Raw genomic sequence first — 27659 nt, forward strand, 5'->3', positions numbered from 1 at the left:
AAGATCAGCAGTTCTGACTTCATTGGCTGCTCAACTTTTCCAGGTCAGTAACTCAAAATGAAATGTAACCACAAACAGCCAGGCAAATAGTAATTTTAGGAGGCAGTGAGCCATGTCAGCCTACACATTTTCACTTGAGATTTTCTTCAATAAAATGGGAATAACCTTGGCTCAGTCCCAAAGAGCGCATAAAATACTTCAAACTACAGTGAGATCTGGAACTTGGCCAGGGCAAACGCAGCTTTACACAATCAAGTGTTCAATATGGTTTGTCCTAATTTTCAAAAGAAAAAAAAAATCCTGTGTTGTTGCCCTAACTAAAAAGAAAAACCTGGTCATTGGAAGTCCTGAGTCACCTGTGATGCTACCAAAAATGGATTTTTGTAAAATCTTACCGTAAAATCCTTTTCTCTTAGCTCATCGACAGACGTAGTCCTCGGTGATACACCACCTTCGGGTTATGTTACCTCCGCAGGAGCAGGACTAGACAGGAAATTAAAAAGCTCTGGCCACACCCTAGGGGCAGTCCCAGAGGGTATATCCTCTCTATCTCTGCCTCAGCAAATCAGTTATGTGAAAAAGCAGTGCTTAGAGAATTTAACCCAACCCAACTCCAAAACAGAGGGGCGGGGACTACGTCTGTCGATGAGCTAAGAGAAAAGGATTTTACGGTAAGATTTTACAAAAATCCATTTTTCTCTAGCGCTCATCGACAGACGTAGTCCTCGGTGATACACCACCTTCGGGACGTCCCAGAGCAATATCACAACTGAGGGGTGGGAAAATGGAAATCAAATCCCAATCTAGAAGGCCCAACCGGTGCCAACTAGAAGTTTACAATGCTCATCCTTAATGATGAGACTCAACAAAAAAATTTTTCAAACAGAAAAAAACCCTCGAGGTAGACCACCGGTCTCCTCAAATTGCGGCCTGCAAAACCTTGCGGCCAAATGAGGCATCCGCCGATGCCGTCACATCAATTTTATAGAATTTAGTAAAGGTATGTACCGACGACCAAGTGGCCGCCTTACATACCTGGACCACTGACGCCTGATGGCGAAAGGCCCAGGAAGTACTGAGCGCTCGAGTGGAGTGCGCCCTAACAGGGAACGGAGGACTCTGACCCTTAATAGAATAAGCCTGTACCACCGTTTGTCTAATCCATTTGGCAATGGTCGCGGCAGATGCAGGCAAACCCTTTCTGGGGCCATCCGTGATCACAAAAAGTGAATCCGTCTTACGGAATGATTCCGTAGCTTTCAGGTATACCCTGATTGCCCGAACCACATCCAAGGAATGCAACGCATGTTCCCGATGATGCTTGGGCTGAGGACACAAGGAAGGTAGTACAATATCTTCATTCAGATGAAAATCTGAAACCACCTTAGGAAGAAAAGATGGCTTAGGATGAAGTACTACCTTATCCCTATGAATCACTAGGTATGGTGACTGGCATGATAATGCAGCCAGTTCTGACACCCTGCGAGCAGAAGTAATAGCCACCAAGAAGACCACCTTCTGGGATAAAGTAAGCAAGGGAATCTCCCTGATGTTTTCAAAGGGAGGTTTCTGTAGAACCGACAAAACCAAATTAAGATCCCAGGGCGGTAAGGGCGCGCGGACTGGAGGAGCCAGGTGCCGCACCCCCTGGATGAAATTCCGCACCAAGGATTTGGTAGCTAAAGGTTTCTGAAAGAAGATTGCTAATGCTGAAACTTGACCCTTGATGGTGCTCAAGGCTAGCTTCTGCTCAACCCCTTGTTGCAAAAAGGCCAATATTCGAGACACCGAATAGGTACGTGGAGGAAATCCTAAAGATTCGCACCACGCAATATAAGTCTTCCATGTGTGATAATAGACTTTGCTGGAAGTCGCTTTCCTTGCTTTAATAAGGGTAGGAATGACAGAAGTAGACAAACCTCTGTCCTTCAGTACTTGGGTCTCAATGGCCAGGCCATTAAAACCAGCGACTGTAAAGCACGAAGGTAAATAGGTCCTTGAGACTACAGACACTCCCTGAGACGAAGTTCCCACGGAACGTCTGCGACTAACCTGTCCAAGTCGGCCAGGCCGGCTTGAAGAGGCCAGCCTAGAATTTCTAGGACCACTGGCGCTGATTGGATCTGAACCAGGCGTCCCTAGAGGTATCTGGCCCCGACCATCCGAGAAAGTCTGGTCGTTTTCTGTTCCCACACATTTATCAGATACCTGATAGTTATCAGGCAAGGTGATCTTTTCTGGTTGAACCTCAGGGACCGAAGTCACCCGACTAGAGGCTACTTGGCCTATCTGGTCAATCAGATCCGATTCCTGTGAGGTATCGGGACTAATCTTGGGAAAAGGTAAAGGAAAAGATCTATACAGGGAACGGTAACTACCGCTTCCTGTACTTAAATGTTGGAAGGGAAGAATCGCACCGGTAGTAGTGGTTGATGCTCAATCTAATGTCCTGAATACCGGTGAAAACGTCCCCCCACCCTGAAATTGGGTGGGGGCGCACCTTCAGGCTGTGTACTCCTTTACTTCGGGTTTGGCTGGGTTGGTCCTCTGCTTGTCCGACCAGCCCTTCTTGAACCCTCCTGGAGGAGTCTTGCCTTTCCCGGAAGTACCAGCCGGGCGTCCTTTATGGGCGGTAAAGAAAGGTCCTCGCTTGTTGCGAAGTTCCTTAGCTTTTGCAGCCTGTGGCAAAAAAGTACTCTTGCCCCCGGTGGCATCCTTAATGATTTCATCTAGGTTGGCTCCAAATAGACGATTCCCCTGGAAAGGGAGATTGGTCAAAGTCTTTTTGGAACCTAGGTCAGCTGACCAGCATTTTAACCACAGCACACGTCTGAGGATCACTGCTAACTTAGATGCATGCCCTAACAAGGGAGTAGTGTCCAAGGCTGCGTCACAGATAAACCGTAGCCCTTGTATGATCTGTTCTATCAAATCAGATGTCTCCTGGGGAATATCTTTTCCCCTAAGATCTTGGCGTACCATTTTCGCCCATTCTGTAAGTGTCTGGGAAACTAGACCAATAACAATTACTGGTCTAAATGCTGACCCTATCAGAGAAAAGATAGTGCGGGACTCCGCTTCTATCTTTCGATCCACCGGATCCTTAAAGGACGAAGTGTCCTCCACTGGAATAACCGTGGCTTTATTCAGCCTGGAAATAGGCGGATCCACGACTGGTGGTACCGTCCATTTCTTAATGATGGATTCCTCAAACGGATAGCGTCTAGCAATACGCTTGGAAATAGTAAAGGTACGTTTAGAATGTTCCCATTCTCCTTTAATCTGATTTCCAAAACATTTAGGTACAGGAAAGGCCTTCGCCGTCTTGATGGGCTTATAAGTCCCAAAAGGCCTCTCTGTTTCAGTTGCCTCTGCCGGTAAAGCCTCAAGTCTTAAGGTTTCTTGCACTGCCACAACTAGTGCGTCCACCAATGCTTCTTCCTGAATTATAGCAGGAGAAGAAGCGTCCTCCTCACTGTCTGAGGGGGCTTTACCTGGGATAGCAGCCCTTGCAGAGGAACCTGCAACTGCAGTGACCATCTCTGAATCAGAGTCAGAGGTGTCAGATAGTATAGGGGTAGGCGGGGGTCGCTTCCTTGACCCCCGTCCCTGACAGGCCGCCTCCACCCGAGCCACCATAGACTCCAAAATTGCTGTAAATGACTCTATACTCTGTACACCGGCGGGTCCCGAGGCCCCCTCGAGGGAAACAGGTGGGGGAATCTGTGTGGCAGGGTCCATAATAACTCCAGTTACTTCCTGGATGATATAATTCAAAGTAAAGAAAAAACTTTTTTTTTTTTTTTTTTTTTGACCCTCAGCGCCACAAAAAACCCCTTAGTGTTACCTGCTAGGGATCCCTATCGATCGAGAGAGAGAGAGATAGACCCCCAGGCTCACCACTTGATGTTCAGAGTTGAACTGCAACAGCTTACAGCGCTGTCTTAGACAAACAGGAAGTCTTTTGGCTGGCTGCCCAGGAAGAAAGGAGGCGGCTCCGCCCCTCTGTACGCCTTCCGGCGCCTCCCCCAAGCTCCACGAGGTGTAGAATCACCTAAAACATGGCCGCCCCCATGCTGGAGACACGAGGCTACGCCAAAATGGCGGCTCGTGCGATCCAGCAAAAAAAAAATGGCGGCGGCCTGTGCTGACTAGCGGTGTGCTGCAGGCACACAACACTCTCTCTGCATGGGGATATGGCGTGTTTGGCGGTACCGGCCCTGGCGGACCGCATGGCCGTTCGGGAGGCCTGCTATTAGCTGGAGATCTGACTTGGAAGGCAGTCTACATGTCCATGGCTTCTGACTGGTAGGTAGCTTATACTTAACCCATAAGATTCCCAGAATGCCACAGATTACATCTTTAAAACATGTATACAATAGATTGTTAGCTCCCAAACCAAGCCTCCTGGCTTTTGCACACATAAAATCACACTCAAAGTAGGAGGATTTGTGACATGTTATAGGATAGAAAGAAACTCTTTCTTACCATACAGAGAGGGGCCCGCGTTCACCACAAAACCCGTCAGGGAAAACAGGGGGAACATACTACTCACCATACCGGAACCAGGCGGGCACCAACTCCTGACAGTACCCCTCTCCACCAGGGCGGGAGGGCTGTCGACCGATACAGACGCCGTGACTCATGGTCTTTGGCGTTTCAGCGAGACGTTTAACTCGCGGGTTCAGTCCTTTAATGGGACTTTGTCGCGGCCGACTCAGCGTGGAGCTATGGCCTGCACGCGCTCGTAGGCTGAACTGGGGTGACCACCGGATCTCAACATCCAGCCCGTCGCCCAGTTCAGCTTTCTTGCTTGAAGATCTCACAGGAACACTGGAGAAAAAAAGCTGTCCAAAAATCCTTTTAGAAAAAAATTTCTTGCCAGGACCTAAGATCCCAGCAAGGTATCTAGGTCCTTACTCCTAACTAGACAGAAAATAACTGATTTGCTGAGGCAGAGAGAGAGAGGATATACCCTCTGGGACTGCCCCTAGGGTGTGGCCAGAGCTTTTTAATTTCCTGTCTAGTCCTGCTCCTGCGGAGGTAACATAACCCGAAGGTGGTGTATCACCGAGGACTACGTCTGTCGATGAGCGCTAGAGAAAGCTGTAATTAAAACATGAAGCTCTTCTAATGGGCATGAAAATAAATGATTTATTCGGGTAGGTTTCAAAATCCTTTAAAACTCTGACTCTGTGATTCTTTGTAATAGCAGTAGTAGGGGCAGAATATTCTGTATTTTATTATACCTGTGATGTGAAGTCATGTTGTTGTAGCTGTCGTCCTTCACGCAAGTCCCAGGATCGCACTGTGTTGTCCAAACCTCCTGTCCAGAGCTTGGTACCATCATTAGAAATGTCAATACAGCTGGCTCCATCTGTGTGGCCCTGGAATTGCCTAAAATTAACAGACATTTTTAACAAAATGAAACAATACACAAATGCTCCAATGTAAATATACAGACATGTGCCACAACATACAATGATTTGTATTATTAAAGCTACTTTCACAAACAACAAACAATCTTGCTGTTGAAGGCTTGTCATAACAGATGATGTGGTGTCTGAGAAATAGAATTGTGCATTTATACATAAAACATGCATTTCCCACAATGAGCGGCTTACTTCATTTTTTAATTTTTCTGCAGATCACTATCAACATGACCCTTATTTGGAGACTGCAATTTATATGTATACTAAACAAATATAACATCACAGCAGCAGAGGCATAGTGTATAGCACGGTGGTTTAGTGGATAGCACTACAGTCCAGAAAATTATTCCCACCGGAGATGCTATTTGCATTGAGTCTGTAAATTATGTGGTTGCTCCAGAATCCACCCGTAGCCCAAGAAGAACTGGCAGGGTTAAAGTCTCCTGACCAAATTCCCATGTGTGTATGAGTACAGAATACACTTCCAAATTGTATCTGCTCTACATAAATGTATAAAATAAAACAAAATAAAAAAGAGTACATGTAATATTATAGTACAAAATTGTGGAATATACAATGCTTTGTTTATGTTCCTTACGTAGTTCTTCAAACCACCTTCGTCTGCAATTACAACTGCAATTCTTTTGCAGTAAGTGCCTACCATTTTTGCATATCTGGTTTCTGTAAAGTTTGCCCATTCTTCCTGGCCAAAGTTCACTAGCTCTGTCAGATTGGATCCAGACCATTGCTAAATCGCAATTTTCAAACCCCAGTCTTGGGTTTGACTAGGCCATACTTACATTACTAAACTATTTGAGTATTGGTTTTAAAATAGCTTTGGATATTTATTTAGGGTCACTGCCTTAGAGAGTAAACCTCCATTCTAGCCTTAGATCTCAGACCAGAGAACGAATTTCGACATGTCCTTTGGCACAAGAGTTGATATAGGTGTCTTATTTTTACTTTTTCATAAAACCTTAAAGGCCTGTGGCTATTTTTGTCCCTTGGATGATTTCTTCTATCTTAGCTGTGGATCTCTGCTGTTTCTTTAGGCTTCATGTACACTTGGCCGTGACTTACCACGGCAAAATTGCATGGTCGGCGGTCAAAATGTTCCTATCCTGAATTAAATTTTTTCCACGTTCAGGAGAGGCAGGTTGAACCTCACCTAACCACAGCAGCTCCTAAATTTTGCTAAAAGCCTATGTGTACATTGACATGGGCTTTTATGGAGTGGAGTTTAGGAGCTTTGGCAAAAAATGCCATAATGCAATTTTAAGAGTTGCTAGTGTACATGAAGCCTTAAAAGTTACCATGAACCATTTGGCTGCCCCTCTAAAGCCCCCCTTTACCGGGTCACTAGTTCTCACCTGAACTTTAAATCCAACTGCAGATGACACAGAGACTAAGATGGCACCTTCCTTGAGTGTAAAGGATATGAGGGTTTAGTTCTACTTTAGGACATTTCACTTGGTATTTGTAAATCTGGAAAATGTATACACATTTATTTATTTTTTTAAACCTTATGCACTCTTGGGGAATACAATATGAACCACATTTGTTACCTCCAGGTAGTACAAATATGTATGTAATGGTAAAGCTGCACTGGATGCCTTTAAACCAGTTATTGAGATAAAAAATGAGTTTGTCTGGAGGCGACAATTTGTTGTTCATAGCAACCAGACTTCAAGTGCCTTTTTCAGTAGGACATGCACTTGTTTGGCTGATAGGGGCCACATACACTTCTTTTTTATGACTATCTATATTCAGTCCTACTATGATCATACCTCCCCACGTTTACAGCATGTGGTTATAATAAAACCTTCAGACAAAAGAGCTGGCGGCGCCAAACACCCTGAAGCTTTTGTCTATTTAAGTGATAGCATCTGGTTATGTCACATACTTCAAATGATACAGAATCCTATATGCGCACTTGCACACAGCATTTCCAAAACACAAAACTCCACGGCTTGCCATTGTGACTTATGAATTCTACAGCTAGCTGGCCAAGCTAAACTTCTCTTGTGTTCACCTGACCAGTCAAGTCCACAAATAATCAATTATGTTCTGCCTCTGCTCACAACAGTGTTGTGCTTTAGGCTCACAACACTTGAGAACCCTAAAGTTGCGATTTTCCAATTAATTTATCTGCCAATACTGCTAAAACGATAAAGCCTGTTTAGATGATTTGGATTTAATTTATATCAGCTATGTCACCTACTAAGTGCTTATTGTTTTCTTCTCTCATTCACTAGATGCAGTACTACTACAATTAAAAGAAAAACAGTGCTACGCTCAACTATCAAGATAACTTCACTGTGGGCTTGTGGTAGAAACACAAATTACTGCCGAGAATTCTCAAACTTCTAATAAAAAACATATATAAAATGAAAACCTAATTGTAAAACAGACCCTAGAGCCCCTAGCTTTGCTTAAAGCAGTGATGTGACCTTTCTATCTAAGACACGATTACTAGAATGGGAACCTGCAAGAACATCAGGTTTTCAGGGAAAAGCTTGGATTTTCATATTGAGAACCCCAGCTTCACAGGTCCCAGAGTACTCTGGAACATTAGAGGTACACATTTCCAAATTACACATTTTTCTTACAATACAGGAATTAGGAATACATCAAAACTGCCAGCCTTACAAATAATTCTGGCATACCTGAGCAAATATAGGATATATGGAAGTAATTGTGCGTGTGCATTGTTTTAGGACCACCACAAACAACCGATTAAAGTTAACACATCTTTTTTATTAAGTTAAGAAAAAAAAAAATCAAGGAAGGAATATATAGGCTGAACAATGAGGGTATCGGAGCTTTTTGATAATGTATTCGCACGTACTACCCTGGGCATGCATAATACTATGTTAAAGACATTTGGACATACAACTAATTGATGGTCAAGCAGTATATGCAAATACATTGTTATTTATGAGAGTATCAGAGCTTTCTGAAAGATGTTCAGCCTATGTCTGCATTATTTATTTTTTGCGTGAGAAAAAAAAAGGTGTTGATTTTAAACACTTCTTTGTGTTAAGTTTCTGCATACCCACGATTACTTCTCTCCATATATATTAGGATGTTGGCAACATAAGTCACACTGTTAAATGTGTCTCCGATACTGTTGAAAATATGATGGTCATTCCTAAGAAGTGCATCCTAGTGTATGTGTAATCCAGTAGTTCAATAAAATCACAAAAAAGTTCATAGCAGCTAAGAATATAAAACAAATATGTACTCCAAGCCACACATTACATGTCTTACATTTTATCAAAGTAAGGCTTCATTCACACGTGATTAGTGTCAGCTGTGGCAAGAATATATTTCTGCAGCTGAATTCAGAGGTGGTTGCAGAAAGTTGCTGCTACTAATCCTGTGCAAAGTAATGGTTGTTTGCATGTAATTGCACATAGAACGATTACCTGATGTCAGGGACAGGTGATCCAGGGGTGACTGACTATCCTTCACAGATAACGTACCATGTGCAATTAAAGTATTGGGCTGCAGAGCCCCCTGGCAGTGAGTGGTGGGATGTGAATTTTATTTCATCACATATTTTTTTTTGTTTCTCTAAATCCAGATTTAACTTTTACAATATGAACTTCATTCATGTCAATGAACAGCAGCATGGTGTGTTGTGCTCCAGTGCAGTCACATGTGGGACCATTCAGAGCGATGCAATATTAAACAAATATGGTGAATAATATCACACTGCTGTGGAATGCACTGAAACAGAATACACAGACAACTATTGTTTTCAGTATGTCATTGCAATTGTAACTGCACATAGTGTTAATGGGCCCTAATAAAGAAATGACCATGGATTGCATCTGCTATACAAGGTACAATTGAAATAAAAAAAAAAAAAAAAAAATATAAAGCCATTTTGATATTTTCCCTCTCTGACTGTAGAGTGCACTTGAATATATATTGCTTTTTGTGAGTACAGCAGATGTAAGTACAACTGCATAGGCCTGTAAAAAAGCTAAGTAGTTAATTAAGTAAAGTGCACTGGAATGACAAAACAAAAAATTGTGCTAAAAATAAAGCTGTTTTAGCAGAGTGAGCAATTCATTTACACAGAAATGTAGAAATAATCATGTCCAGAAAATTAGATTACCATTTTCAGACAATTCATATGTTTTCACTAGAAATGCATTTTGGCATACTTTTCATTAAGCTAACTATATTATATATATTCTGAAAAAGAAAAATAATTCAGATTTTGTATAATTCAATGTTTAACAGAACGCTGAAAACATGTTAAAAAAACTACTACATGTACATCCTTGGTAGAGGATATGGAGGAGAGAGCCACTAAACTTGCTTGGAGGAGCTATTGATCTAATGGCATGTTAGATGACATTTTGTATTGAAGTGGTTTCATCCAGCTACCTTCCTATCCTGCATGTTGGGCTCTATGTAGATTCAACATAGATGCTGGACTATTATGTCTAGCCTGTGGTTCTCCTCTACCCTCTATTTTGTCTGGTTTTATTTGTTCTGTCAATGATCAACACCGGGATCCTGTGTTCCTCCTACTTAGGAACACAGGTCTCTGATCATCCAGTGAGCCCACCCACTACACAGTTAGAAAGCACCCCCTAGGCACACATTTAGCCCTTTGATCGCCCCTGGTGTTAACCCCTTCCTTGCCAGTGTCATTAGTACAGTAACAGTCAATATTTTTAGCATGGATTACTGTAGTAATGTCACTGGTCCCCCCCCCCCCCAAAAGTGTCAACATTATCAGTTAGGTGTCCAATGTGTCAGCCGCAGCTCCGCTAAATATCGCTGAATGCCACCATTACTAGTAAAAGTAAATAAAACTTAAAAATCTTCCCCTAGTTTGTAGACGTGATAACTTTTGTGCAAACCAATCTATATAACTTTTTGGGGAATTTCTTTACTAAAATATGTAGCAGACTACATACTGGCCTAAAAAAATGGAAAAAAAATTTGATTTTTAAATTTTTTTATTGGGAATGTTTTGTAGCAGAAAGTAAAAAATAGTTTTCAGAATTGTCACTCTTTTTGTTTATAGCACAAAATAAAATAAAAAAAAATCAGGAGGTGATTAAATGCCACCAAAAGAAAGCTCTATTTTACAAAAGAGTACACCCCCAAGTGAAAATGTCCAAGTTGGGCAATTACACTGTTATACAAGCTGTACACTCACTACATCGTAGCAAAGTGTTATTTCTTCAGTGTTGTCACATGAAAAGCTATAACAAAAAAAAATTTACGAAAATGTGAGGAGTGTACTCACTTTTAATAACTTATAATAAATTTTTCCTCCAAAGAGTGGATGAGTCTGGCAGCATCATCTTACCAATCGCTCAGTGTCTACTACTCCTTTCAATCTCCCCACTGGCTTCCGATCACCCAACTATATAAATTTAAAATACTAACAACCTTAAAAGCCATCCCCAACTTTGCCCCCAGCTACATCACTAGCCTAGGCTCAAAATACCAACCTAATCGTTCTCATTCCTCTCAAGACCTCCTGCTCACTAGCTTCCTTGTTACCTCCTCCCATGCTCGCCTCCAGGACTTTTCCGGAGCCTCTCCAATCCTATCCTCCTCTCCCACTCCTTACCAGAATCTGTCCGATTATTTCCTACTCCATTAGCTTTTAGACGATCCCTGAAAACCCTCTTCAGAGAAGCCTATCCTACCCATACCTAAAAGCTGTATTTTCATTTTCCCAATCAGCTCATCACCCACAGTTATTGCCTTTTGTTTCACTTGACCCTCCCTTCTAGATTGTAAGCTCTAATGAGTAGGGCCCTCCGAATCCTCCTGTATTTAATTGTATTGTAACTGTATTGTCTGCCCTCATGTTGTAAAGCGCTGCACAGACTGTTGGCGCTATATAAATCCTATATAATAATAAATGAAAAGGGACGCTATAGTAGGAGACCCAGGAGGACCCCACTGCTGACAAACAAAAAAGCCAGATTTGAGTTTGCCAAAACTTACCATAGGAAGTCAAAATACTTTTGGGAGAATGTGCTGTGGACAGACTAAACAAAATTACAGCTTTTTGGTAAAGCCCATCATTCTACTGTTTTCAGAGAAGAAATAAGGCCTTTAAAGAATACAGTAAAACATGGTAAAGGTTCAATAAAACGGTTGCTTTGCTGCTTCAGGCACTGGATGTCTTGACCGTGTGCATAGCATTATGAAATCTGAAGACTACCAAAGAATTCTGGGGTGCAATGTAGAGCCCAGTGTCAGAATGTTGGGTTTCCGTAAAAGATCAGGGCTTACAGCAGGACAGTGACTCAAAGCACCCAGAAATGAAAGCGCTGGAGAGTACTGAACTGGCCAGCAATGAGTCTAGATCTAAATCCCAAAGAGCAACTGAATAGAGATCTCAAAACAGCAGTTGGGAAAAGGAACCCTTCCAATCTGAGGAACCTGGAGCAGTTGGTGAAAGAAGAGTGGTCCAAAATTCCAGTAGAGAGGTATACAACTCATTGATGGTTACAGGAAGCAATTGATTTCAGTTATTATTTCCAAGGGGTGTGTGCTACCAAATATTAAATTAAAAGGTGCCAACAATTTTGTCTAGTCCATTTTTAGAATTTTGTGTGGATTGCATCAGATTTGGCTTTTTGTTTCTTTGTATTGGTGGGACACAAAAAAGTAAACAAAAGAGATAAAAATTGTATAATGAAAAATGGTTAGCATTACATCTACATTAATCTATTAAGCGGGGAAATAACAAATTTCTAGTGCAAAGCAAATTGATACATCACATAACATACAAAAAAAATATGTCAGAGAAAAAGTAAAGTAAAAAAAACGCTGCGGTGCATATAAACAAGTCTTTATCCCAAAAAAATGCAATACATGCTGGCACCTTTTTGGGAAATAGACTGTTTATATGCATGGCAGCACTTTTTTACTTTACTTTTCTCTGACATATGTCTTTTTGTATGATGTGGGATGTATCAATTTGTTTAGCACTAGCAATTTATTAGTTCACAGCTTGATGAATGTAGACCAGCGCTAACCATTTTGCACTTTATATTTACTTACTTACTAAGTTGGGTGGGCAGCGGTCTAACATTAGTGACATCCCCTTTTTCTCTGTGGCGCCGTTTTCCCTTTTTCCCACAAACAAAAGAAACAAGAGAATGCCTAAAAATTTGTTAATTGCAACAACTTTCAGGGCAAAGTGGTGCATTATCTGACAGAAATACAAGGATGCAAATATTTTTGGCTGTGACTGTATGCTTTAAAGGGGACCTATACACAAATTGAGTTTGCTGATTGGAGCAAAGGGCACAGAAAAGACATCAATGAACTGTGTTCCTTTAGTATTCAAATCACTGTCACTGTATTGCTTTAACTGCAGTTGAGAAAAGTAAATGGTCGGGCCTTTTTACAGTATCTAGATTAGAAAACTGACTAAGCAAAATTAAACTCTGACAGGTAAGAGAATATATATCTTAGCTGTCAATTTATATGCACATATGTATTTAGCCATTTGTCAACACTTACACTCGACAAGAGATACCCGTAAGCCGAGTACAAACCACACACACCTACTCACAATCCTGCAAGCTTATAGCACTGGAGTGCCTGGTGATAAACAGAAATGACTGCAGGGGAATTCCTGAACATAATGTAACCATGCAAAATCTAAACTACTGAGCCATGAAATATGTAAATATACAACTGCAACAATTAAAACAATGAATGTCAGTTATGAGGGATGAAGGTGGTCTTTATCACAGCATTGCTTCATGGTGCATGTCAAGTTAACCCCCTCCTTCTCCAAAGGTAAATTAGGAACAAAATATCAGCAATGGCTTCTTTATAAATAAAGCAAATCCTATTTTGAAACAAAGATCATCCTTATGGTAAGAGATCGTTTTACATTTAAACAGCTTTTAGTTTCTGAAAAAAATTATAAGTGTGTGTATAGCCAAAATTGTAAAAAAAAAAAAAAAAAAAAAACAACCTTGATCAAGAAAGTACGTTTCTTCAATTTCCGTTAACTTTTTACCAGGGATGCAACAGAAAATAAGAAATAACTACAAAATAAGGATTGTTCCCCTCCAGTTGTCACTGGAACAAGCATCCCCTTTAGAAAATGTTCCCCTTACCACCTTCTGGTGACAGCTCAAAATTTAGAATTCACCATTTTGTCTCAATGACAGTGGTCACCAGGACACAGAGCCTGTACTGTAGTGCTGAGTATTACCTGCATGCGAGAGTAAAGCTTGCTAAATCTCTGTGACTGATCTGCAAGGTTCCTGGTTAATGGCATCTTTGTGGACCAGGGGATCTCTAGAATTTTTCTATTTATATTAGGAAGCAAGTAGCATTCATGGGTCTAATAGGTGTCTGATGGACCAAATTTCTAATTCTGACCAGATCTTTACTATCAGCTGTGGAGGATACAGGTAAGTAAACAGTGCATGCTCATCTTTAAGTAAGCAGAAAATAAAAAAAAAAAAAAGAAGAGGAAATTAGGGAAAAAGAAAAAATGTGACCCAAAAGCAAACACTAGCGAGAGAGAGCTAGTAAAATTTTCATAAGAGAAACATAGAAGATGCCATCCTTCTACTAAAATGCTAGTTCCTTGTAGGTTCTGATTTAGTGGCTTTCACAGCAGAGTATGGCCCAAAATAGGAGCCCAGATCAAGCAAGTCAGAAAATCCATGATAATCTACAGTTCCTGGACAGTGCCAAAAAAGTAAAGTCAACACCTAACAATGAAGTGCTCTTATTTGCTCATTTTCTCAACCGGTAATAAGGATTTAGTTATAATTGCTTGATAAATGCAAAAGAAATACCTGTTGATCATGTCAGCAACTCAGAGCCATCCTGTGCCTAGTGCACACTTCCTATGTTATCTCAAAAGATAAAGTAGTAGTTCTTTATGAGATCAAAAAATTTGTGGCTGTTGTAGAGATGGAGAGTCTGTGGGTTTAAGTATCTTAAGTGGTTGTAAACCTCAGATATGAAATATGAACAAAGCATAGCTCTCCATCGTGTGTCTATCCAGGACACTGTCATTTTTGTTAGTTTTTTTTTTTGGTCATTAAAATGTACCCTACACCGTGCTTCCAAAAACTGCAGCAATCAGTACTGTACTAACACAGGACACAAAAAATCCTAGTCCCCAGGTCACCATGCCAACTACAAATTGTGTCCTGGCACCTGGGTTCACACGTGTACTGAAATCGCAATGTCATTCCGGTTTCTGTGAGATTTCAGTACGGGTGCAATTTTCGCTCTCTCTCCAACTGCCTCCCATTGACTTCAATGCAAAAACGTCTCGCTGTGTGAACCACCTCAATAGCAACACAAAACCTAGCCTGTAACGTGAAACGTGATTCTGGGTGTGGTTTCAAACTCCATGTGTAAACCAGGGTTGCTCCATTCACACCTGGGCATTTTGGGATGGCGGCAGAATCGCTGCCATTCTGCCTGTGGTTGCAAAATGTAGGTATAGGTGCCATTGTCTTCAATGACACCTAAAACATGCAGCGGTTTTGCAGTGATTGTCGTGCGGCAAATGGCATTGCGTGAAGCTGGTCACCCAAAAGAAGCCCCTGCTCCTTTTTGGGTGATCATCTTCAAGCAATATGATTGCCGCCCGGTAAATTGCACAACAATCATGACAAAACTGCATAGCTTTTTAGGTGCCACTGAAAATAATGACACATGAGGCTGGGTTTTGCGACTATAGTGCTTTTCGAGATTGCGGGCAGAATTGCAGAGATTCGGACGCAATCCTAAAATGCCCAGGTGTGAACGGGGCCCAAATGTAGTGGAGTTTCCCCCATAACAGGTTTTTATTACAATTCTTTCTGGCAAGCCTATAACCCTGACGTATGAATGCTACGTCAGGGTTATTGGTTGGTCGCTCTGCTGTAAAGTTACGGGGCACAAATTACTTGCCTTGTGCCAGGAGTTGACAACCCAAAAAACTGTCTAACTTTTTTTTTTTTTAGCTGGCTCCTAGATTAAAAGCAAATATGTCAAGCCCTGCTTTAACATAATTTACTACGTCTCAATATAGACAGACTCTTCTTAATGATTCGTAAAATATAGGTCAATAGTAAGAGACTTTCAAAAGTTGCATGCAACTAAGATTTAAAAAAAAAAAAAAAAAAAACTACAAAACATGCCATGCCACCTTTTCAAAGAACACAAGCTAGCCGTAATATGCGCCTGTCATTTTGGTTTGTTTTTCAGCAATAACTGAAAACCAGTTTTTCTTCCTTATTATCAACTAGGACATCATACGATGAGGAAGCAAAAGAAACAGGTTTGTGCTGACCTAGAACATCCAGAAGCTAGTGGGATTAGCCATTTCAAAACATGTTAGCCTCCCAGCATTGTAAATCTCTCAGCATGTCTGTTACACTGAGCTTGACTTAACTATTTCATGCATGTCTGTTCCATCATACTTGGAGAAACAATAAATAACTTGGCGCCAGACACTGCACAGAACAATCTGTGAGCACAGGGCCAGTGGACCTCAGTGTGTCCTATTACACCAAGATATTAAAAGGGGCTGCATCAAAGCCTATAATGAACTAGGATACTATCCAATGTCTAAAGCATTAACAAGTAACTCCCCTATGGTCAAGAAAAAAAAAAAAATAAAATATCCCCGTTTGATTTATGTACATTGCAAGTAATTTAAACTTTTTTTTGCAGATTCCTACCTTTCTTTATTTTGAAGAAATAGCCGTCTATTTCTCTGTGCCCATGTGGAAAGCGAATGGGAGTGACTTTATAATTGCTAATCAGCTGCTACACTTGCAGGGTTCTAACGAGAAAAGTGGCAGGGTCTGCATTCCTTTAGACGCAATTTCCCTTCGGGAGTATCTTGCCAAAAATTTAATTTTTGCTGCAGAGGAGCCCAAAATCTGACTACTTCATAGACTTCTGGGAAAATCAGTCAGCTAATCAGAAGCAGGCAATTACATTTTTGGGGGACGTTCTGTACACTATGTACAGCATACCTGCAGGTTGCCTTATTGCATTTTACAGAAAATTACAGCGCTGCAGACTGATTACAATATTACTTTAACACACTATATATATATATATATATATATATATATATATATATATATATACATATACATACACACATATACATATACACACACACACGCTCTTTTTTTTCTCCCCACGAAAGTGGAGTTACCTTTTAAATGATCTGCTTTTAGCTGCTCTGTCAGAAGTTACTTGTCTGAGCCTCCATTCACACCTCAGTGATTGGATTCCAAATTGCCCCAAAAACGCAGGACGCATTTGCGATGCCATTACTTCTTAATGGCACCCAAATTGCGGTGTGATTTTGATGTGATAAACTGTGCTGCTATCGCGGCATATTGCAGCACGTTACACTGTCTCCCAAAATAGGCTCTTGCTCCTCTTTGAGCGACAAGCTTTGAGTGTTTAAAATCGCACCACGATTGGGGTGCCATTAAAAAGTAACATCGCAAACCTGTCCCGCGTTTCGCTGCGACTACAAATCGCCTAGGTATGAATGGAGCCTGATTTTTTGTAATCAAAAAGTGCCAACTAATAGCATGATGATAAATTAGGACACAGAATTTTGTAAGGTTACAACCTTGCTTGGGAAAAACACAAGCCCTTTAATCTCCTTCCTATTAATGTCATTGGCTATACAGCTCAGTGGCGAATATAAAGTATTTCAACATATGGTATACTGGCATAGTGTATTGCTACGTATATTGAGATATAACCGTTCTGAGATACGAACACTCTTACTGAAAATGATCTATAATATCAAGTCATATCCTTTTTAGGTCTGCAATTTTTGACTCTGAACCACTTTAAACCAAAGTACCTGAGCCATCAGTATTAACCTGCGCACAGACAGAAATCTTTACTAATCAGGCACCATGTAATTTCCCCTTCTCCGGTATTACTGTTCACTAAGGGCAATCATTCCACGAAAAAGAAAGACAAATCAGCCATTTCATCTGCTGACACCTTTTTGGGTTCTGAAATGCCTGCATGCAAGAAATTTATGTGATGTTCATTGATTTGCAACACTCAAAATTACAGAGAAGACAGTCAAAAATGCACTGAAAGGAGGGAGCAGAAAATTACAAACCAATCTATTGACAAGACTGTCAAGATGAGACCGTTTTGGATAGCAGAGCACTGATACGGATTATTAAAATGATTAGAATTATAGTATGTGATCCCAGGTTTATGCCCCGCTGAGCAAGGGTACTTTCCTGGGGAATAAGCATCTATTGTGGACAGTTACTGCTTTTGCATTGGAGCAAGATTTCCAGGACATGCATCTATTTACCAAGGATAAACCATTGGGATCAGTGTACAGGAACTAATGAGGTGACATATTAATTTTGAGACCTTTTACCTTCAGGGGGTTTTCCGTAAAAAATAACTGACTGAAGCACAAACTAATCATACCAATCACACTATGAATGCATGCCTGCCTAACACCTCTTTCAGAGGAAAAATATTCCCATACTTCCTCTTGTCCTCTTCAGTCCTTAGTGCTCCACTGCATTCAATTTATAATAGAATGACATCTGATCTGCAATAATATTCTACAATTACATCACCACAAAGCACTGCTCAAAGCTCCTGAAAAACACCACAAAGCATGTGCAAGCTTTGGATGCCAACAGCAGCTCAGGGAACATGCTTAAAAAGCAGACATCAGTTCCGCCCAACCGTCTCCCCTTTTAATATGGTGTAAAAACTCATGCAGAGCCAGGCTAGAGCAAGGCTAGTACTCAAGACTACATTTACCAGTCTTCAATAAAGAAAATAAGTTTTATAAGAACAGATACTTATGTATAATTGACACTGGGCAGTGGAGCACACTAGAAAATGTAGTGAATAATGTATTACCCACTTTAAGACCAGGCCTTTTCTGGAACTTTTTGCAGACAAGCCTAAATGAGTATTTTTTGCTAGAAAATTACTTAGCACCCCAAACATTATATATATATATATATATATATATATATATATATATATATATATATATATATAATTTTTAGCAGAGATCCTAGAGAATAGAATTGTGATTTTTTGCAATATTTTAGGTCCCACCATATTTGCGCAACGGTCTTTCAAGCGCAAGATTTTTTTGGGGGAACAAACAAAAACGTCAGTTTAGTCCGATTTTTTGTAAAATAATGTGAAAGAGGAGTTAACGCCAAGTAAATAGATCCCCAACATGTCATGCTTTAAAACTACGCACGCTCGTGGAATGGCAAACCATGGTACTTTTTACGAGTTACCTGTTTAGAGTTAGAAGGATTTAAGGATGGAGGAGGGAGAAGGGAACCTGCAGGCAGGTCCGATTGTCCCTGGAGGTTACATGCGTCAACCCCAAAAAAAAAAAAAAAAAAACACCAAAAAGGGGAGGGGGGGACTGTACTTACCCTTCCATGGTGCGGGTAATGCTCCAGACAGAACTCCTCGCCACCGAAGTAGGGGAGTGGTCGGTCAAGGGAACATTGTGACTCAGACCCAAGCCCAGTCATACGCAACACTGCGAAACGTTTAACTCGTGGGCTAGCCTCTGTCCGAGACTTAGCCTATGTCACGGCTGACCTAGCTGCGGTCTGCACGAGCTCGCTGGCTGGGGGGGGGGGGGGGGGGGACCACTGGATTATCCAGCCTGTCGCCCAGCCCGGCAGTTGATTGTAGATCTCTGAGAGAAAACAAAAAGATGTAATGAAGGAGAAAATTGCTAGGACCAGAGATCCCAGCTGGGAGCCTAGGTCTTTACTCCTGACCAGACAGATAAAAACTGGTTACCTTACCTAGAGCAGAGAGGGGGAGTTATATACCAGCTAAGGATGACCCATGGGCGTAGCATGGTGTTTTTTGCTCTGCCTAGTCCTACTCCTGGAAGAGGCAATAACACACTAGTTATGATTTATGGAGCGCTGTCCATCGATAAACTAAAAGAGAAAAAGTAATTTTACATTTAACCAAAAAAAAAAAAAAAAATTTCACTTTAAGGCTGTAAGGCGGAAGTGACGTTAGACCTTGCTACGGTCCTCCACGGGCATAGAGTCGAGCGGGGGCCATCTTGCCTTCATTTGACTTCCTGCCCATCCCTCAAGCAATTTGGATTATTTCGACCCTTACTGATCTCTCCGGCAAGCGGTGGGAGGGGGCCCCTCTCCTGCTGCCTCTAAAAGTTATCTTGTGGCGAATCTCGCAACGAACACCATCTCCGTGTATGTTTTTACACACAGTGGGACCTTGGAGAACGAACGTACCCATACTCTGACAGAAAGACAGATCACAGTAGCAAAAAATATGAACTTGAAGATTAGAGGCGGCTTAGAGCAATAGAATGTATTTTTGGCGTTTTAGGAATGCATACTTGAATTTTTTTTTTTTTCCCCCAGAGTTTAGAGTCACTTTGTGAGAATACTTCTTTCAAGTCCAACTGAACTTTTACTTTAAAACAGCTACATACATTCCAGGTAGATTAAAAATTATAGATTATTATTACTCAGAAAGCACCAAAAAAAGTCCCCCAGCATGCTGCAGAGGACACTTGTTCTCTGTGTGGAAGCAGTGGTATCCTTGCAAAGGTCTTACATGTCCTCCTGCTGAGCCATACAGTAGCTTTCTACTTGGCAAAGTTCATGCTCCCCGTTGACTGGGGAACTTTAGCTCAGACCAAGTAGGGGGCACGTCAAACCTCAAAGAGAACACTGCTTCCACACAGACAGCAAAGGTTCTTTCTTTTGAATGCTGGCAGAGAACCGGCTTTTCCACTCAGGATGTGCCGGCTTTCTAAAGTAAAAACTTTGAAAATCTGGAATGTATGTAACTGACTTAATAAGTAACTTCACTTTTGTTTAGAAAAATAGGATTTTTGTACATACCGTAAAATCCATTTCTCTGAGTTTGACGGACACCGCGCTCCTTACATAATCACTACTGGATTATATTGCCTCCTCCAGAAGTAGAACTAGGCAGAACAAAAAACACCTGGCTACGCCCATGGGCCGCCCTTATCTGGTATATAAACCCCCCTCTCTGTTCTAGGTAATCAGTTTAGCAGCAAGCAGTATCAACCACTTAAGGACCAGGCCTATTTCTGACACTTAAAATCTGTTTTTTTTTTTTTTTGCCTTAAAATTACTTAGAACCCCTAAACATTATATTATAATATATATATATATATATATATATATATATATATATATATATATATATATATATATATATATATATATATATATATATATTTATATTTATATTTTTTTTTTTTTTTTTTTTTTTTTTTTTTTTTAACGGTGACCCTAGAGAATAAAATGGAGATCGCTGTAATATTTATCACACCATATTTGTGCAGCGGTCTTACAAACGCTTGAATAAAATAAGAAAGCAGTAAAGTAAACCCAATTTTTTTTCTACAATGTGTAAGATAATGTTACGCAGAGTAAAGAGATACCAAACATGTCCTGCTTCAAAATTGCGTGAGCTCATGGAATGGCGACAAACACTGATACTTAAAAATCCCCATAGGCGACAAATTTCTACAGGTTACCAGTTTAGTTACAGAGGAGGTCTGGGGCTCATATTATTGCTCTCGCTGTAACGATCACGATACCTCACATGTGTCCGGGCCAAGGGAAAATGGCCTGCCTGACATCATCGGACTTCAACATGGCTGACGGCAGCTACAGACACTGAAGCATGCTGCCAGGATCTTCCCTGTGCCCTCTGCAAGGGGACCCCCCCCCCCGAAGGTACTGTACTCCACAGATACACTCTGCATCAGTCTCTGCACTGGGACCTTCCTGCACTATACCCACACTGCAACCAGTTAGAGCATGCACCTAGGGGTTTCCTACACTGGGACCCCTCCAGACTACCAGGGCAAGACACTATGCCAGGACCCTTACAGAGTGGGGATAGCAAGGTAGTCTCCGCTGCAGCCTCTGCCTTGGGACGCCCACCAGACAAGGGGGAAAGGGAGTGGGGGAAGCTCAATGAGGGATTTTAGGATGGGAGGAGGGAATCGCCTGTCCCTGGAGGTTACCCGCGTCCACTCCAAAAAAACGCCAAAAGGGGAGTGGGGGGAGTTGTCAGCCAAAAGACCGCTGCGACTCAGACCCACGCCCAGTCGTATGCGACCCTGCGAGACGTTTAACTCGTGGGCCCGCCTCTGTCTGTGAGGCTATGTCGCGGCCGACCTAGCGCGTAGCTACGGCCTGCACTTGCTCGCTGGCTGAGCAGGGGAGACTACTGGATCTAGATTACCCAGCCTGTTGCAGCAGTTGATTGTAGGTCTCCCAGGGGAAAAACCAAAAAAGATGTAAGGTGGGAGAAAAGATTGCTAGGACCAGAGATCCCAGCCGGGAGCCTAGGACCTTACTCCTCAATAGACAGATTAAAACTGATTTTCTAGAGCAGAGAGGGGAGTAATATACCGGCTAAGGACGGCCCATGGGCATAGCCAGGTGTTTTTTATTCTGCCTAGTCCTACTCCTGGAGGAGGCAATGTAACCCAGTAGTGATAATCTAAGGAGCACTATGTCCGTCGATGAACGAAAGAGAAAAAACATGGCCCTCAGGGTGATCTATGTACATTACAAAGATTCAAATAAACTTTGTTGCAAATTCCTACCTTTTGTTATTGTGAAGAAATAGCTGTTTGCCCATGTGCTGAGTGAGTCTAATGGGAGTGGTTTTATAATTATCAACCAACAGTGCAGCTGTAGGGCATTAATGAGGAAAATTGCAGGGTCTGCATTCCTTTAGAATTGATTACCTATTGGGAGTATCTAACAACAAATGAATTTTTTTGTTGCAGGGGATGCCTGAAATCTGACTAGTATCTTATTGCAGAGTTTTGAGTCAATCACACAAGCAGGAAAGTATGGGGGGCGTTCTGTAAACATTCTGTGTACAGAACACCTCCAGGTAGCCATATTGCATGGAGCTGTAGATTGAAAAGGAAAGGTCATTTTTTAATAACATTCAATTATAATAAGACTTGTGATACAATTGTATATGCTATCTTTTCTTGTTTGCTTTCATGTGTTGTACCGTCCTGGCATTTTAGGGCCTCAAGAAATGAGACCGGAAAAGTCTCCGTACATGAGGACTGAACAAAATGTCATATATACTATATATATTATATATACACACACACACACACACACACACACATACATACATACATACATAACTGGAAGACTACCTTTCACACAGACTAAATACACTTATTTGGGTTATTTTTAACCAAAGAAATGAAGCAGAATACACATTGTGGCCTAAATTTATGAAGGAAGAATATAATTGCAAAATTTTATAACAGAAACCAAGAAAAACAAATTATATTTTTCGCTTATATAGTAAAAAATAAAAACCCAGTGGCAATTAAATATTACCAAAAGAAAGCTGTAAAAAAAGAAAAAAATTCACCTGGGTACATTGTTTCAAAACTAGTAATTGCCATTCAAAGTGTGAGTGCACAGAAAGCTGAATATTGGCCTGGGCAGAAGGGGATAAAAGTATCCGGTATTGAAGTGGTAATTAAAATATACGTTGATCCAATAGATCATGCTACTTAATTCCCCTATTTGGTACATTGCCAATCTGTCATTTCCAATTCTAAATAGCACCTGGTCACAACCTACTGAGAAGAGCAGGACAGAAGGTAGAGGCTGGAGTGTCCAGCAGACAAATGCATTTAAACTTGCTTTTATCAAGAATTGAAACCCGCTACATGACAAGCAAGCATTGGAATCTGTGTCTAACTGCAATCTCACTTATAGTGAATATACTTTTTTCAAGATAACTCCTCAAACGCAAAGACAGCTGACACAAAACCAAGCTTATCAAGTTCATTGATAGATTTCAGATATCGCCTCCAGCTTGCAAAGCATACAAGAAAAAAAAATATATAAAAAAGGCTGGAAATGTGGTAGACTTTAGATAAGTTACTGCTGCCATTGAGGTCAGGAGACAGAAGCATAAGGTACTTTGAAGATAATGCTTGATACATTGGCCCTGAGATATAAAGAAAAAAAAAAAAGACTGAATGGAGCAGACAACACAGTGACATGTTTTATAGATGGATCACAATGCACAAATTGAAAGGCAGTGCTGCACAGAGAGAAGACATTCGGGCCATTGTTGGTTTAGTCTGACAGAATGCATATCACAGAATGAAACGTGTACAAGTACATTACAGGTAAAGCTAAAATACCTTACATTGGCACAGGTAAATTATCTGATAAAACAGACTCCTATGCTTACCAACAACTGGTTGCAGGTGGTTAGGATGGAAAATCTAGAAGTGCAAAACACTGCATCTAATAGTGCCTATAACTTCCATCGACAGGTCACACAGAATGTAGAATATCTTATTCTTGCATATTAGATAATTATGGATGATGGACAAATCCAACCTTTAAAAAAATTAGATAAAATACTCCCCAGGTTCATCAAATTTGGGAGAGGGGGGCAGTAGCTAACCAGCAGTGCCACTGAGTATTGGTGCAGGGAGTGGGATAACCAAACTGCTAATAACCAGAGTGTGAGGTTAACAGTACTGCCATTGACAAAAAAGCTGGATGTTAGAGCTGCACGATTAATCGTGAAAGAAATGCGATCTCGATTCAACCCCCCCCCCTCACAATCTTAATCCGGCATTTCCACGATTCATGTAACAGTGCAGAGCAGTTCCAATCTCACCGCTGTCAAAAATTAAAAAAAAAAACAAACAACACAACCGGCAATGTTTATCACATTGCTTAGCGCTGAGATATAAAGAGAAACATTGTATCATTTCAGTCTTTTAGATCAAAAAGGATGAACTTCAGTCTGTAAAGGAGATAAGTTTAACCACTTAAAGGCTAAGCCTTTTTCGAACACTTGTTGCTTACAAGTTAGAATCAGTATTTTTTGCTAGAAAATCACTTCTAATCCCCAAACTTTTTTTTTTTTTTTTACTAGCAGAGACCCTAGAGAATAAAATGGCGGTCGTTGCTATATTATGTCCCACAGTATTTTTGCGCAGCGGTATTTCAAACGCAATTTTCTGGGGAAAAATACACTTCAATGAATAAAAAAATAATAATTTTCTTATTGTGATAAGATGTTACGCCAAGAATCGTGATGTTTATTTTAAGCAAAAAAATTGTGATTCTTATTTTGTCCAGAATCATGCAGATCTAGTGTTAATATGGTCATTACTGGCACCAATGCTGGGGGTTATATTTGTGACCACTGTAACAATGATGGTGCTAATTTTATTCCTACTTTTTTCTAGGATGTGCATTAAGTTAGGCTGAATAAATGCAACAGGACCAAAGTTTTCAGGCATGGAGATGTGTTGCTGCTCATTTATTTTTAAAGGACTGTACTAGTTTACGTAATGCACCTCAATACATAAGACACACTGCTATTGTGCAGCCCTCTAAAGCATTGGGGGTTTGCTATTGTGCAGCCTTTTGAAGTGTTGGGAGCCGCACTGGAGGCCCTCTATAATATTCAAGTTAATCACTGCTGATCTATGGGCCTTTTTCACATAAGAACATAAACTGAAATAAAAGATTAACACAGTACATACAAGCAACACAAGTAGCAGGCCACATAGCAAAAAAAAAAAAAAAAAAAAGCTATAGTACCGTGTTTTAGGACCGGAGAGGTTCATGTTAAAGTGAGGTAAATGCTCATTTTGAAGGGAATACCTAGATCTAGTTTTAGCCTTTGGTTATTAGGTATGCACATGAAAGATGAACAAATATAAATACTCATACAAGTACACAATATATGGACAGCCATATATTTTCATTACAAATGTAGGCTGTGCATCCCGCTTAATAGTTCTCCACAGGGATTCTGATTTATTGTTTCTTCCTTTCATTGCAAACCTACAGTATATTCTCCGCAGACTGCCTGCAAACAACCTTACGATGCTGCTTGCTTAATTTAACTCCGCAGTCTTTCAGCAGGGATGCTGACTCACTGGCTACATGTTGCTATCAGAGAATCTACAAAGCCATACGTTATGAAAATATGAAATGGCATAACGATCTTCATAAACAAAGACATCAAAAATCATTTTCAGGTAAACATCAAAAAAGACCAACTCAAAATGTGCACGTCAAGCCTTGTTTATCCCCTTTAGTGTTTATAGAGCAATTATGTACATACCTTACAAGAGTCTGATTGTGTAAGTCCCACACTGCAATGTTGCCATCACTACAGCAGGAGAAGCAGACCTTGGAGTCAGGGCTGATAGCCAAAGCATAGCAGGCAGGAGCAGATGATGTCAGCTCTGCTTTTATACGTGGGGTGGGAGCTGCCAGGTCCCATATGGATAACGTGCTGGCTTCCCCTCCAACAATGAGAGTGCGCCCATCAGGGAGTAATCTGCAGGAGCGGATGTAGTTATCTCTGTTCTGCAGAGACAAAAAGGCACTGAGACGTGAAATCGGTACTTTAGTTAAAAACTATATAAGCAGCATTTACAAAGCCGGTCGTCACTTTCACATACAAGTGTTTTATGGATTTACTTGACTAAACATGAGTTGTAAAAGAACAAGACAGTTTCAAAATATCCTTTGCACTTCCAGAAAAACAAGCTGCGGCAAAAGATTCTCACGGGTGATGGGTTAAACACTACACTGGAAAGCTCTAAAAGCACAAACATTCCCTCCTGATTTTAATGAGCCATTTGCAGTTATGACAATGATAAAGTGGAGTAATGCCAGAAAATTACATGACATTAGACAAGTACTTAAAGTGGATCTAGAAAATTTAGTGTTGTGAGATAATTCATCTCAATTAGTATCAAAATGTGAAGTTATAATGTCAACCCAAAGTTTTTAGAGCTCAACTGCACAACTCGTTTGCAAGACACAGTTCAGAGGGGAAGTCAGAATGACAAATACTAAGTGAGAAAATGTAGGATATTCTGAGACAATCTGTAAAAATCAAAAGGCAGGGAAAAAAAAAAAAAAAAAAAAAAAAAAAAAAAAAAAAAAAAAAAAAAGGTCCACAGCAACCAAACTAGCCCAGCTTGAAAATTGTAAACCGTTTTCCTATCTTTCAGCTATTTGTGTCTAGATGTTCGCGTAATGAAAGTTACGGTGATGCGAAAAGTCCCCGTGGTGGTCAGGGTGATCCACCAGGACAAGATGGTGGATACAACAGCAGGAAGGGGGGCGCTTCCGCAGTGGGAATATTTTACTGTCAATTCTAGCTCCCCCATTAGTGTTGCCAATAATATATCTAAACCATCTTGTGCGTGTAAAAATGAATTATAACTGGCTCGCTTTACCTACGTTGCCCACTTAAATTATTATATTTTATTTTATATTTTATTATTATAAATGGAATGTGGAGTTGCAAGCAGGTTTTACCACATGAGAGAGAGATAGAGATAGAGATAGAGATAGAGAGAGAGAGAGAGAGAGCTCATGCTCACACAAGGGCAAACTGTGTGTGTTTTTCCATGTAAGGAGAGGAGGCAACTGCAAAGAGAAGAGTAAGCAGCACCTGAGGCTGGGCAGGCCAGATTACTAGGGAAGCCATCTGCAGCCTGGCAACCTGCTGCCCTTCATCATGTACTCCCTATTCTCATACTACCTGGCATCTCCAATCCCATGATCCGACCACCCTTACCCCTGACTTCCCTATGTCAATAGACTACTAATTGGTATGAAGTGTCAATACCCCTATTTTATTGCTAAATATTCTAAACGCAGCAATTTTAGGGCCATGAACAAATGTAATTGTCGGGCTGCATTTTCTTCCTCCCATCCAGTTTTACTGGGAGCAAAAATATTTGATAACGGTTTCCCCTTCTAGATTGTAAGCTCTAACGAGCAGGGCCCTCTAGTTCCTCTTGTTTTGAATTGTATTGTAACTGTATTGTCTTCCCTCACATTGTAATGCGCTGCGCAAACTGTTGGCGCTATATAAATCCTGTATAATAATAATGGTTTTGATTGCAGCATGCAAAAGACTACAGGCTAGCTATTATTATATGTGAATATGCATGTGCCCGTACAGAAAATATATCAATAAAACATTAAGCGCTGTGCTTGTGAACTAAATTAACAGTCCAAAAGGTGCATGAAAAGTCCATGATTGAAAAGTCCATGATTCAAGAGATTATAGTAAAGTGTCCATCGTGTATATAGAGTGTCAGAACACTTCAGATGTAATATCAAAAAT

General features: G+C 40.8%; 1 protein-coding gene across 3 annotated transcripts in view; it reads right to left on the reverse strand.

Moving 5' to 3' along the window:
• Window positions 1-27659, reverse strand: part of LOC309561965 (transducin-like enhancer protein 4) — a 200143-nt gene that overhangs the window by 25350 nt on the left and 147134 nt on the right. For all 3 annotated transcript variants that reach the window (XM_082266057.1, XM_082266056.1, XM_082266055.1), the window contains 2 exons: window positions 25632-25879; window positions 5250-5397 (listed from right to left, as the gene is read on the reverse strand). In XM_082266057.1, coding sequence (XP_082122183.1) covers window positions 5250-5397; window positions 25632-25879 — 396 coding nt within the window. The remainder of the gene's footprint in view (window positions 1-5249; window positions 5398-25631; window positions 25880-27659) is intronic.

The sequence above is a fragment of the Pelophylax lessonae genome, assembly GCF_965119305.1.
Source record: "Pelophylax lessonae genome assembly, chromosome: 1".
Taxonomy (NCBI): Eukaryota; Metazoa; Chordata; class Amphibia; order Anura; family Ranidae; genus Pelophylax; species Pelophylax lessonae.